The 14,624-nt window shown below is 38.6% G+C and overlaps 1 protein-coding gene across 1 annotated transcript in view; it reads left to right on the top strand.

The window, feature by feature from the left end:
* Positions 1–637: 637 nt before the first annotated feature.
* The window catches only part of LOC115208603 (uncharacterized), a 28,504-nt gene continuing 14,517 nt past the window's right edge, over positions 638–14,624 (top strand). The window contains exons 1-12 of the mRNA XM_029776790.1: positions 638–781; positions 8,211–8,340; positions 9,008–9,163; positions 9,304–9,441; positions 10,566–10,717; positions 11,795–11,898; positions 12,051–12,234; positions 12,450–12,581; positions 12,674–12,817; positions 13,045–13,180; positions 13,887–14,037; positions 14,127–14,263. Of these exons, the coding sequence (XP_029632650.1) occupies positions 8,211–8,340; positions 9,008–9,163; positions 9,304–9,441; positions 10,566–10,717; positions 11,795–11,898; positions 12,051–12,234; positions 12,450–12,581; positions 12,674–12,817; positions 13,045–13,180; positions 13,887–14,037; positions 14,127–14,263 (1,564 nt within the window). The 5' untranslated portion in view covers positions 638–781. The remainder of the gene's footprint in view (positions 782–8,210; positions 8,341–9,007; positions 9,164–9,303; positions 9,442–10,565; positions 10,718–11,794; positions 11,899–12,050; positions 12,235–12,449; positions 12,582–12,673; positions 12,818–13,044; positions 13,181–13,886; positions 14,038–14,126; positions 14,264–14,624) is intronic.

Raw genomic sequence — 14,624 nt, 5'->3', positions numbered from 1 at the left:
AGTCGTAGTCCTTGTTGACTTTACCCTTTCTGCAAAGAATCTGTTTGTTACAAGCGCACTTCCATTTTCAATGTGCCTGTCTTTCAAAAACCTAAAATGGTTGAAAATGCAAGTTGCTTCCATGACATTTTCACTTTAAATGATATTGTAGTAAATTACAATTGCCACTCCTTTCCAATGAACGTAACTTCTATACAGTACATATCCTGTAACAGGCAAATATAATGTGTAGCCCTGTATTTGTATCTAAAATGTACTTTGTAACTGTATGTACCTACAAATTTGATAATCGACATGAATATTCATGAATGTGAATGTGTTTTCATGAAGGTGTATTGGATGCATGCATTGCTCTTTCAGTAAACAGGACATTTAAGTGGAGTGTTTTCCATAATGGCACAAAATACATTCACTTTCAACTTTCATGTTACAAAAGATCCTGGGTCATATTCATTAGTGCACACCGTAGCAAAACAGTTTGCAACTGAAAATGAAATTCAGGTAGGTCCCTCCTGGTTTTGGCCCATTTGGTTTTGTTTGGTCTCTATTGAATACCACTTAGAAAGATAGGTTTCATTTCCATCTAGCTGCTCCCATTTTCTCCCAGAAGATAGGTTTCATTTCCATCTAGCTGCACCCATTTTCTCTACAGGAAGATAGGTTTCATTTCCATCTAGCTGCACTCATTCAAAGAAATGTGCAACAGATGTAAGGGTGTAAACAGAATCTGAAAAGTCAGAGCAACTCAGCACTGCCAGTGGAGCAACATCCATCCACCAAGGTAACTTTTTATTTTTATGAAATACATCTGTATATCACCTGTATCACATTTTTAAGAAAAATAGAGACAGAAACGTAACATTAGAGCAGACACACGGTCAACATCCAACAATATTTATTTTAATTTTAAAACGGTTTATTATTCAAAGTAACAAAAAATAGGTTAAGTTGTAGAACGAGAAGTAGTAGAATTACTAAATTGTTTCCAGCAGCAGTTACAGTCACCAGGCAGTATGGGTTAACCAACGCTCTGGATAACATGAAAACAGCCTAACCAGCTCTGCTAGGGCAAGTAAAATGGTCAGAGTGAGGTGTTCTCTCATTTGTGTCTGGAAGTAGCTAGCAAGCTAGCCAACGTTAGCCAGTTAGCTTGGGTACTTGACTGCAGTTGTGAGGCCAGAACGCTCGGATCAACCCTACTCCTTGGCCAGAGCGTCCAGTGATACTGCCTGGTAGTGTGCGCTCCGAGAGTGAAACACTGAATTTACGAACGGACAATCCAATCTACCAACGCTCTGAATTTACAAACACCCAGAGGGCACTCTGAGCGCACTCTGGCACTCCAGATTGAATTTATGAACGCACCCTCATGTGTGAGTTCCAAATATCTCTAACGGTCGCCCCAGGGTGAGTTGTTTTACGCATGTGATGTCAGAATGCACTCATTGTTCCAAAATGTGATTGTTACGCAACAGGACAGTTAACCCATACTGCCTGCAAATTATCTATAGGCTATGTTTCAACTTGTCAATTTCAATAGTCAATTTCAGTTCCATCTCATTAATTCATATAGAATTAGCCCATTTCACTGTTGAGGGCAATTTATGTTTGAGGCTTTACTGAGCGGACAAACTTTTCTCCTCGAGAAGAGGTCAAGCACTTCCCCAGTGTTTCCGCAGATCAAGTAGACATTTGACAGTCTTGCACAAACTTTTCCCCCATGGCACATTTTCTGGCTGGCGCTGGCGTTGCCTTCATTGTTGTTTTCCCTACAAGTAATAACTTTGGACGTGTGCATTCCTATCAAAATAAGTGCCTTATTTACTGTATATTGTGTTGTTGTTTCTACTGTAGCATACAGTATGTATGTTTGGAGCATAATGTATTTACAGTTTTATTTACATTTTTAAGTACTGGTGCCAAATAATGCATTCCGATTATTGCATAGCTTGTATTGGACACCTATGATGTGCGTAAAATACTTTTTTGAAGGTTTTACTGAATATGATGAGCTAATGCTAAGCTATTTGCCAGCTATGTGTGGCGCCATGTTTGTTGACATTATACAATGCATTCTGGGTGTCATGTAAATGTCTGTGAGACCAAAGATGTTATCATGAGGTGAAGGAATGGTTCACTCATCTTTTGAGTAAACTTCCAGAAGTCAATGAAGGGAAGTCAATGATCGTAGATGACACACTCCCTTCAACTGCATACTGAAAACAGACAAAACTCATCTTGTCTCCTCTTCTTAACTTTGGTTGACGCAAAAAAAACAATCATGGTTGCCCGCACAAACTGCCCATCGTCTGATTTTTTTACTCAATTATTTCAATCAATGGTGAGCTCACCCATGATGTGATGAATTGTAAATAGTAATTACTATTAGCTAATTTATGTTGTGGTTTCGGTCAGCCGAGAGTTAGCTAGATATGACCGCTAATGTTATATCAATCTTTCCTCAGATAGCTCTAGGACTAATGTAGGCTACATTTTCCGGTTTCGAGGATTGTGTTATGCCACTTCTGTGAATGTCTGAACATTGCAAACAAAAATAAACTGGTCACATTCAGGACATAACTTTGTAAGGACTGTGTTTGTGCAAAAATGTTTCTGTGAAAAAACAGTGTGGCCAGCTCAAACGGTGACTGTTGAGTCAATCGAAACTGGACGTTCTAAATAAGCGTTCTAATCCCACCGGTTTGTTGGTAGGTGTCAATTATACAGTCTCCATTCTATTCCCTTGGCTTAGTTTTTCTGAAATGAAATATAACCATTAAGGAACAAAGGGTAGACAATTGCGCACACTTCTTATTTTATAGGTTTATGAATAACATTGCAACTGTGTGAATGTTTTGATTTTCTCTTTACTTCCACGGTTTTATGAAGTCCAGACAATTGCTTGCTGATTGCCCATTTGGCCAAGTGTGAATGTTCTGGGTGCCTTGTGTGATGTACATGCTAACCACAGTCTAAGCCCTGTCTAAGCTGGGGGGCCGGCTTCAGGCATAAGCGACATAGGATGCTTTGGGCCCCCGGCCACTCAGTCTGGGTCTCAATTTACTGTTGACAGTTAGATTAGTAGGATACATGTTAGAATGTATGTTAGAAATGGGGTTGTGCATCAGCAGTTACTCTCTTGATTTGTCAGTCACTAGCTAGGTTTCCATCCAATTGGCAACAGATTTTAACGCGAACATTCTAAAATCTGCATAAAAGCTATATGCACATTTTCCCACCAGAGGTGTGTTTTCATCCAATTGACTTGTTGCAGATAAAAGGCTGTGCATGATGACATAGTGCACATAAGAATTACTTTTGCAATTCCCATGTACCGAATAAAAAATACAAGTAAAATGAGTTTCCATCGCATTTTCAGCTCTACTGATGAGTTTGTCACAAGAAATGTTATATAGTGAATGCGTTATATAGCGAATGTGCCCACTCTGGTATTGGCACCTACACTCTACCCAACAGCTCACAGATACAGCGCGGTGCTGTATCTGAGATTATTATGGATGAGAGTGATATTATTTTTATTTGTCAAATGGCAGCCAAGCATTGATCAGCATGTCAACAGAATAAGACCCTTGATAATTATTGGAAAGGAGCTCAAGCTCATCACATTGCACTTTCACCACCCTGTGAAGTTCATCATAACTTATTTCATCTGTAGCCTAGTAAATGGCATACTTTCCTGAGCCTTTGATATAGTGGTTATTATATCAATATTTGCTCGTAAAAGCGTTTCCACCTTCATTTCTCACGTAATTACTTTTACAGAAATACAAATATCCCACTTTGTCTAGTGTGTTTTGTTTTGCCGACATTTGGAAAGTTTACAGACAAATCTGTTATTCCCATCAGGCCTGTTGTGACATTTTTTATCCGACATGTACTTTACTCACATAATGAAAACCTGGTTACTGACAGTCACTCAATTAGCCATGTTAGCTAGCAATTTTTAGATTGGTAAATTAGTCTAGGGGCCCTGACCTCCAGGGGGCCCCCATTGATTTTGTTAGTCACTCTCACTCAGCTATCGTTAACATGGCATAAGTAATGGCAAAAATGTTCATTTTATTTATATCTCATCTTCTCTTTGTATTGTTGGTAAGGGCTCATAAGTAACATTTCCCAAATTAAGTAGCTGCAGGAACAGGATTGGAAAACCCATAGCATACAGAGTTTGGCCGGAATATCACCTGTCGTGCAGTGAGAGCATACTCCATCAAAGTAATCCGGCAAACTCGTGAATGAGGATTGTTTCAGCTGTGTAGAAAGATTACCATACAGTGCAGCCGTCGTTGAGTGGAATTACTTTTAGATGGACAAATGGGCAAGGCGATGTGGTTGACCAAAAACGGTGAGTAAAAAGCTAGCTAATGTTACTGTGTCGTGCATTGTTTCACGTTAGGTAGCTAGCTAGATAGCTTGGCGTAGCTAGCTAGCTCAAACTAGGTTTCTCACCCAGTTTGGCTTTTTTTTAATTTTACTAAACTAGCTTGGTCTATTTCCTGTCTCTGAGTTAATTTAACATGGTTATAGCTAGTTGTCAAGCTTATAACTAACTCATGCTTTTATCTTGGTTCAGTGCCTAATTGTTTCTGAGTTAGCTAGCTCGCTGGCCTCAGCCTGGATGCAGACAGTTACTTTAACATTATATTGAAATGAAAGGAGTGGCTCAATTGTTCATTCAACTTTTGGGTATCCATTTTGACTCTCCACTTAATCTGTGTTAACGTTATGTCTTTGTCCCCTACTTCCAAGATACTAAAGATGACATAGTCCTCAGAGTATTTTTCCCCATCACCAGTGTGTCACGTGTGCTCCCTCTCTGGCCTCTAGGTCACCAGGCTGCTCGTTATGGTGCACACCTGTCACCATCATTACACGCACCTGGGTGTCATCAGACTCACCTGTACTCCATCACCTCCTTGATTACCTGCCCTATATATGTCACTCCCTTTGGTTCCTTCCCCAGGCGTAATTGTTTCTGTTTCATGTCTGTGTGCTGTTAGTGTTTCTTGTTTTGTATTATGTTTATTTTTTTAAAACACTCACTCCCTGAACTTGATCCCCGACTCTCAGCGCACTCTTTACACAGTGTAATGATTTGGAAAGAAGACTGCCCTCCTGTAACGCCTGTCGTTAGAATTAGACCAAGGTGCAGCGGAGGATGTGTATTCATTATTAAAGATTTTAATGAACATAAACACTCTATACAAAACACTAAAAGAAATGACAGCAAACAGTCCTGTCTGGTCCCAAATGAACACAACAGAAAACCATCACCCACAAAAACCCAAAGGAAAACCAGGCTACTTATGTGTGACTCCCAATCAGCAACAACGAACTACAGCTGTGCCTGATTGGGAGCCACACACGGCCCAAAACAAAGAAATACAAAAACATAGAAAAATGAACATAGAATGCCCACCCAATGTAACACCCTGGCCTAACCAAAATAAAGAACTAAAACCCCTCTCTATGGCCAGGGCGTTACACCTCCCAAGCATTAATGAGGCCCAAAAGTCAAAATGTAGCGTAAGTATACATGTGGAATATTGAATACTATTTAATATGTAATTGTGTAAACCAGAGGTGGGAAGTAACTAATTATAAATACTCTCATTACTGTAATTTAGTAGCTTTACCAAGTACTTGTACTTTTTATTTTATTTTTCAAAGTCAGTCATTTTACTTCTACTAGAGTAAAATGTCATTAAAGTAACAGTACTTCTACTTGAGTAGGATGTTTCAGTACTCTTCCCAACCCTGCTGTAAACCACACACAAAGTGGCTGGTCTCAACTCAATGCAGATTAATGTTCTGCACATAGCAATAGACTGCATAGGAGTATAGCACGTTCTGAGCAATAGGAAAAGCCACAATTTGTGTGTGTGCGAGAGGGTGATGAGTGTCTTGATTATTGTTCAACATTTTATAATCCTATTCTCAAATCCCCAGGCTGGAACCAATATGGCTGAATATACCGAAACCATCGTTCTGACTCTCTGGGACAATTACCTCTACTTCCTGGCATTCACCATCATGCATGGGCAGGCTCTGGAGCAGAAAACATTATGTTTTGTTGTTGTTTTACATGAATTTATATTGTAAATTGATACCTGGTAGGGCTTGGGGGTGTAGAGGGTAAAGTATTTACTATATTTGTGTGTTTCTTATTTGTTGTTTATCTTTTGCATGAATTCATTTTGTAGCTGAAATTAATATCTGAAAATAAACATTTCATATTTGATCTACAATTTGTCATGATTGGCCATATGTCATAGACTGTGTAGTAACGTTGTAACATTGACCGTTATTGTTAGAAATATTTTTTCCTTTAGAAAATGTACAGATTCTGTAATAGAGAGCCGGTAGAAAGAAATAACGCAGCAATAAAGCAAGAATTTCATTCAAAATAACCCCGCGCTGGGTATGTACTATAGTGACCCAGCGCTGGGTATGTACTATAGTGACCCAGCGCTGGGTTACGGGAAATTACCCAAAGTGTGTCATTATTGACCCAGCCTTTTTAAGAGTGTAGCATATAGGACCTGTTTCAAATGATCTCTTTTGAGCTCAAGATAGCCACTTCATATGTGTATTAACTCTGGAATGGGAAAAATATCCTTACTATTTTTTTCAGCTAAATTAAATTATTTCTTCTTACTATAAAATCATCTAAAATAATGGCACGGGACTTACAAGCATATCTAAATGAACAAGCCTACATCCTATGGCATGGAGCATCGCCAGATAACATATAGTTGGCCAAATCATGCTCTGTTCTTCTGAAATGCATTTTCTTCATATCATGTTTCTTTAGACTTGACTAAAATAAATAATGTATTTATTGTGATGGTATATATTAAACTGATTTATTCAACTTTTTAAAATGTCAAAGTTCAAAAGGTGCTCATCAGCGGCTTGCATGCAGCTTGTTTGCGTGGAGGCCTGGAGATACAAAACTTGTTTGTTAATTAACAATCAATTCATTTTTGTCTTCTCTAGTGTACATCATTTCTTGGTCCATATCTCTGAGGCCATTAAAGCCTGTTGTCCCTTTGAGGGGACATTCTGGGCCTTTCAATGATATCACATGTGCGGGGGTGTGACCTTGACAACTTTTGTGTAATTATTAATTGTCATTGTGTAAAAGTTATTTCACATTAAATAAAAGTTAAATAAGAGCTTATCAAGAAATGTCCTCAGTAGTGTACACCCGGATGCCACAACTATGTTTTTTACCTACTGTGCCCATTGACTGTAATGTACATTTTTTCATATTTACTTCCTAATGACCACTACAGAGGACACTATTGTACTTACAATAAAATATAAAAAAATAAATAAATCTGGGTCCACCCCATGGCAAAATGGGTAGAATTGCAGGAAATTTGCTTTAAAATGGAAAAAATGTATCTCTGCCCAATGGCAAAATGAGTAGAATTGCATGAAGGTGCTATAAAATTGCAAAATCTGCTCTCCACCCCATGGCAAAATGTGTCGAACTGCTGAAAACTTGCTATAAAACTGCAACATTGCTGCTTTAAAACGTATATTTTTCTCTCCGCCTTCAAGAGGGGGGCCCCCAAAAGGTTAGAGCTGGCCCTGTCCTTATGTAAGAAGAAACGGGATATACAATGTAAGAGTACAGGACAGAATGTAAATAAACTATCCCTTATTACTAAGAACAGCTACACCACAGGCCTAACCTAACCTACCTATCAGCAGGCAGTTAAAGATCAAATCCACATTTGGGGAAACAGCGCAACTGTTCGCCCCAGCGACTTTGTTATTGTTTTTGTGTTGTTGATGAAATGGGGGAGAGGAGCATCCTGCAACGTGGCAAACGACATGTGCAGTACATATTCTGCTGTTCTATCACACGTGCCGTGATGTCTGAGGGGGAAAAAACAGTGTTCGTTGTTTGCAGTATCTTTTTTGATGTAATATCCCAAACGGACGAGGCAGTTTCAACGTTTAAGGATTCTTTAAGTATGCTATAAAGTTGAGAGCCTGTGAGAGGGTTTTGTGTTTGCAAAATCAGTCATGTAAGCTTTTTTACATAATAGTGTAGGTTAATAAGAGGATAAACTGATATCAAGATACGCTTTATTCATATCGAATTATCGAATTATCGATGTTGGTGCCCACCCTTAGTATTAATGTTTGAATGTTTTACCTTTATTTTGTTCTAGATGGATAAGATATTCAATCTTCTCGTGCAGAACAGACTGGAGGCCTACTACAATCAATTCCTCACTTTGGGTGTCCAAGATGAGAGAGATTTCATTGATGGCGTAAATGCTGAAGATTTAGACAAAATGAGTAAGGACACAGACATGCAACTGACTCTATGACACCATATTGACACTGTGTGGTTCTTCGCTAGATGAGCTAGGTATCCCCTTTCCCATTTAACATCCAAGCCAAGAGTGATTTATTCTTATACCACCCCATGTCGTTATAGACAAAAATGCTAACATACAATCAGTCTCAACCTGTTTTTATTGCCTATCTGATGCATTTGGCCTACAATAGCTAGTTACTATCAAGCTGACTAACCTACTGGTGAAAATATGATTAATCACGGTTTTGGTTTCATTGTGAATGTATCGCTTCAGACTGAATTAATAATATAATATATGAAAAACATATTAATATATAACATACTAAAGACTGGCAGTAAAGGGTGCATCACAAAGTACTTCATCTGGGGGGTCAATGGATATTTCACTTTAAAAAAGGAAGTCCTAGTTTTTATGGCGATCAGGCCTCAATCCAAGTAATATGATCTAGACGTGACATTGTGACAATGTTTCATTTAGTCATAACATCGAAAACATTGTTCTTGCAATGTTGGGCCCCCATTCATTTTCCACTTGTTTGGTTGAAGTTATTTGCCATTGTGGGGCACACATCAGCGTACAATGGGATTATTAGCAAGCTGCATGGCTGTTCAAAAAGGGTCTGCGGTTTATTTTTTTTCTAACAGATTTCAGTCATGTCGAAAAGAATCGCTTTGAAAAAATGAAAGATTTCATCCAACGACTCAGAGCGCCACAGCAAGCAATGCCTGTACAGAAATCGATGGAGTCTTTCCATCTGCGGTACACATATCCCCACTGTCCTGAGCCGAGAGACATCAGAGGTGAGACACAGTAGTAGGTCATATAGGAAAGAGGAGAGCATTTTATTCAAAGGGATTCTAAAACTCCTATCAAAAGCATCATATCACTAAAAGTCATTACTTTGTTGCATGCCTCATGTTTGACTATATTTTGAATATAGACATGGATCCTGCCCAAAACACAGTTGAAGATCTGATGCTAAGGATTTGTCACCAAGAGGCCATTGAGAATTCTAAAGCCGTGTGCCTCTTCACCATTGAGGGAATGCCTTTAACTGATGACCCTTTCTTCAACACATGTACGTATGCAATGCCTTTAACTGATGATCCTTTCTTCAACACATGTACGTATGCCAGATACAGTATGCTTTTATAAACACCCCATTATGAAAACACATTCACATTAATGCCTAAAAAGTATATTTTGTTATAAGCTGTCCAGAAGTATTTTATGTTAGTTGGAGGAGTTTAGAAGTTTAAATTGTTAGAGGCTAGTGTTTAAAGTTTGAGGCTAGTATAATAGTGACTGTATTATAAACGTTAATTACGTTTATTTGAACAGGGACAATAAAAACACAAGTCTCAGTAGACATGTGAAATTGTGTTGTAGCAGATTTAGCTAACAGCTAATTCCATTGCCTTTATTGACTATAGCCCAGAAGTAGTACATTTACATAATTTAGCAGACGCTCTTATCCAGAGCGACTCACAGTAGTGAGTGCATACTTTTTCATACTGGTCCCTCGTGGGAATCAAACCCACAACCCTGCCGTTGCAAGTGCCATGCTTTACCAACTGAGCCACACGGGACCTTAGTACTACTAGTAGTAGTGAGTGTGTTACAACTAGGTCTTATAGTATTGCCAGTTATTGTTGAGTAGAGCGGCTGGCTAAAGTTCATGATGCCGTTGACCTTAACAAGGGCCCCAGGACCAGTGGAATTGTATTAGTATAACATAATATAATTTCCCTTTTTTTTTGCATACAATATAACTCAGTATTTGAATTATGAAAATAGAGCTCTTCCGCCACCCACAGCAGTGGTGGGTTTGGGATCGAAATGAGAAAATCATGTAGTAACCAAAAAAGTGTTAAACAAATCAAAATATATTTTATATAGCAGATTCTTGATGACAGCTTTGCACACTCTTGGCATTCTCTCAACCAGCTTCACATGGAATGCTTTTTGATTTGTTTAACACTTTTTTGGTTACTACAAGATTTCATATGTGTTATTTCATAGTTTTGATGTCTTCACTATTATTCTACAATATAGAAAATAGTAAAAAAAAAAAAAAAACTTGAATGAGTAGGTGTGTCCAAACTTTTGACTGGTACTGTATATACATGTAATATAATTTGAGGTGAAATGGCATGGAAGATCCTTTGAATCGACAAGCATCTTACATTACAACCATTTTAGGGTCTTTGAAAGACAGGCACATTGAAAATGGAAGTGAGCTTTATGCCATATTTACACCCAAGGAGAACTTGAAACAAGCCCCCCTCATGCCACGACAAGAGATGACTGACATCTCAGGAGAGGAGAATGTTCGATGCCACGTTATGCTCAAGGTGAATTTATCACATTATTGAAAAATACTAAGCTCAAATTGGCAGGACTCAATTTATGTATATATTTATAGCTGTTTAGCTGTATGTAAAACTGTGACCCCTTACTTTTCCAAACCTGTATGTATTACGAAAGGGTGTAATACCAGAGGGGTATACTACGACGCTGGCTAGATATATTGAGGATTTTCTAAAGCTAGCTAGCTTCAGTTAGCTTCACATTCCAATTTATGCTTCATGGATAACACAAAGGTGGATATTAACACCTGCCGCTAACTCAAGCTAGGCATGTGCATTGCTTACTGTTTGGGGGTTTAAGCTGGGTTTCTGTACAGCACTTTGTGACATCTGCTGATGTAAGGGCTTTATAAATACATTTGATTGATTGATTGATGTGGATAGCCCAGCTAGGTGAACGCCGATATTGAGACAATACGCAAACAGAAATTCACGGTCGAGCCAGTGCCACCTTTTTTTTTGCTGTTTGTCGAAATCAAAATGAAAGAAAGGTTATCCTGCAAATTCAGGTTATAGTGGTAAGTAGGCTATTAGAAGTGCTGTCTTGCTTTTACTATGGCTATTGTTAATGCCGTCTTTGGTATGCTTATCCATGAACGAGCAGGCTGTTTTCTACGTCGATAAATAATTGTATTAATACAGTCATACCAGAGTTTTACTTACTTTTTTTAACACAAAATAAGATTTGATTAATAAAATATTTAATCAGTTGTCTTCATCAAATATTGTCTGTATGAAGGGAATGATGTGATGCAATCTTTGCGAAAGGTAGGGAATCTCATTTGATTGGTCCTCAACTCAAGTCTCACATTTTATAAAGGATAAAGTGGAGTTAGCCTGCCACCGAGCAAGTTAGAGCTGAAAGATTTGTTGCCATAGAAATGTTCCTAGCTAAAATGTGAGCCTGCTTTTTGTCAATGGTTGTCCAGAGTTTAAGAGTTTAACAAAGTTAGCTCGCTAAGTCCTCTATCTCGCTCGTGGTATAGCCCTCTGGTAGCAACTAAGCTGTCTCTGTAAATAATGTCTGTCAATTATTGAATATACTGTGCTTTTCATCAACAGGGAGACTATGAGGTCAAGGTGGACTTGACAAGTGACACAATTAGAGACTTGAGACGAAAGCTCTCTAATGAAAGCGGAATCCCAGCACATGTCCTCCTTTATAAGTAATGTCATGTGCATATATAATTGTGATTTAATCATTTATTAATACATTTAATAACAGACAGAATTATGTCAATTAATAAACCACAGCGCATCTTATCATTTGACCTTGTATAGCTTCAATAAAACTTCTTTCTAACTTACCTTTCTGCAGAGGTGAACACGGTGGAACTTTGCAAGATTGTGGAATCAATGAGGAGACTACTGTGCCCTTTTCTTTGTCCTCATTCCCCGATGAGAATCAGAACAGCATGGAATTCTTCTTGAATGATGTCGTCCCCTCAGTGCAACAGACCCAGAAAGGACTCAGTGCTTTCTTGTCTTCACTATATACCGTTGTGAGATATTCAGATATTTACATTGTCTTGTTACAGTCACGTTGACCATGACGTTTTAACCATTTATTAAAACTTCAGATGTTTTGTATTACCACGTCCAGACAAAGAGTGCTACGGTGTTCCTTTGCTTGTGCTATTGGATGTTCAATGTACAGTACCTTGCCCCGTCGAGCCACCCATCATGCATTAAATGATCTTCCCTAATATCCTTACAGAAAGATAAACATTCTGGAGAGGGATTCAAGAAAGTGAATGCGTACATTCGAAAGCTCAGTGGATGTAATCCCCTGGCACAAAGTTTGTATCAGCTGCTGGGTAGAAATGAAAGTGGGAGTAGGACCCAGAAGGTGATGCATATGTTGAACACAAACGTACTGTACAGTACACATATAATATCAAGTAAGTCCACAAGTAGATTCACAACATTTATTTGTTTTAGATTGCCATTGTTGAGGGGTTGTATACTCTCTTCAGAGAGCTGTTGCCAAGCCTCAATAAAAAAAGAGGTGACAAGATCATTGAAGACCTGGACGTGTTTGAGAATGCACCAGTTTGCTGGGCCTACCTGATATCTAAAGCAGAGGTATGCCCGTTGTTTAGTTTTTTTTTTAGATACCATTGATAATACATTATGGATCGTATTGTATTGCACGTTATAAAATGTTTTTAATAGGGAACTGAGATACTGCACCTCTATTTGTTTGGCAGGTAACATATAATTCAGACCAGGACTTTACAGGTCAAAATCAAACATTACTCAAACAAATGACCATAATATGTATCTGTTTTCTATCTCTCTGTCTACCCTAGAAAGAGAGTTCACAACATGAGGTCTTTGCGCCGATATGTTTGACCTCTCAACCAGGAGTGCGCTTCTGCGACCCAGTTCACGTACCTGGATTACCAGATGTCTTTGAAAGAGAGTATGTCCTACAGAAAATTAAAGGTAAACCATCAGCAGTTGTGGGTATTTGTAATATGCACAGCACTGTGGGCACAGAATATTTTCAGTAACATCTACATGTGGCACAATGGCCAATAGTACTGGCCTGAAATCTGGAGCCTGTTTTGTGCTTACATGCCACAACCAGTACTCTGTCATGCCAAACATGTTCGGCATAACAAGGAGTGGCAAGGAGTGAATGGATAGATAAAACAGACTGGTACTCAGGCTACAATAGTACCCTTCTAATGGGAAACTGCTCTGCACAACTTAATTCTACAGTACATCAAAAGTGTATGCAAAATGCCATCAAATGCCATCATATCATATACCAAATTCCATAACGCAAGATCAATTGGCTCTAGAGTTTAAACATTGGTTTTAAATCAATAGCTGTGACTTGACTGACTCACTGCAGCCATAATGTTAAACATAGGAACGGGTTTGCTAAAACTTTGGCATGTTCCCTCAGAGTTAAGAATTACAGGGCTCTCTATAGAGCGTGCATTTTAATTCTTAGTCAAACCCAGAACTAATAGTCCATGATTGCTGAGATGTGTTAGTGTCTGCACTGGAAGAGCATAATAATGTCTTCTTTTTTTGTAAACAGAAAAAAGTATCACTTTTGATATGTGAATTAAACTTTGACATGTACAGTAGTTTCATGATCAAATTTTGTCATTGCATGACGTGTTTTACCAACGCTAAGATGGAGAAAGAATCCCAAACTGCTCTGCTGAGATCCTGACAGAAACTTCAATGTGGAGAGCTACCGATGTTGAAAAGATTTTACTCAGTCTGCCTCCATCCATCAAAACGTTCCCTGTTTGGGTTTCATATGGACTTGTGACTGGTCAAAAGTATGATTCTTTCATTGTATCGTTCAATACTTTATCTGCATTGATCGTGTAACTGCTAATTCATGTTTTCTTGTTTAATCAAATGAAAGCTTTCAGATCCAACTAGATGAGACATTTGCCAAGATGACTGAAGAATTGAAAGCATACCCTCACCTGACAGTCACTCCACCACTGCTGCTGAAGGATGTAGGATTGGATGGGCCACGTCTTGTTCTTTTGAAAGAAGGTAGGCTACTGGGCCTTGTGCCTACTAGTTCAAGTCTTGGTACGATGTATCATTCATGGTTGAGATTATTATGGTCATGGAAAGTCCTACACCATGGTGTTCGCTCATTGTTGCTTAGGCCTATGCAGATGAATACGTGCACAATTCATTCACATTGCGGCAGAACTATTGATGTCTTTGGTTCATCAGACATATGATACACGGCATTTACAGATAGCACTTTCACATACTGTCAGTTTATCACATGCTTGTTATTGAAGCGTGTATTTGATTTATTTTATGGGAATATAAACTTTTGGTAGCATTTTAGTTTACAGTGCTGAAACAAGGGAAGGGAAAGGGGATACCTAGTCAGTTGTAC

The sequence above is a fragment of the Salmo trutta genome, chromosome 14, assembly GCF_901001165.1.
Source record: "Salmo trutta chromosome 14, fSalTru1.1, whole genome shotgun sequence".
NCBI classification, from domain to species: Eukaryota; Metazoa; Chordata; class Actinopteri; order Salmoniformes; family Salmonidae; genus Salmo; species Salmo trutta.
This window is presented reverse-complemented; position numbering and strand designations above follow the sequence as displayed.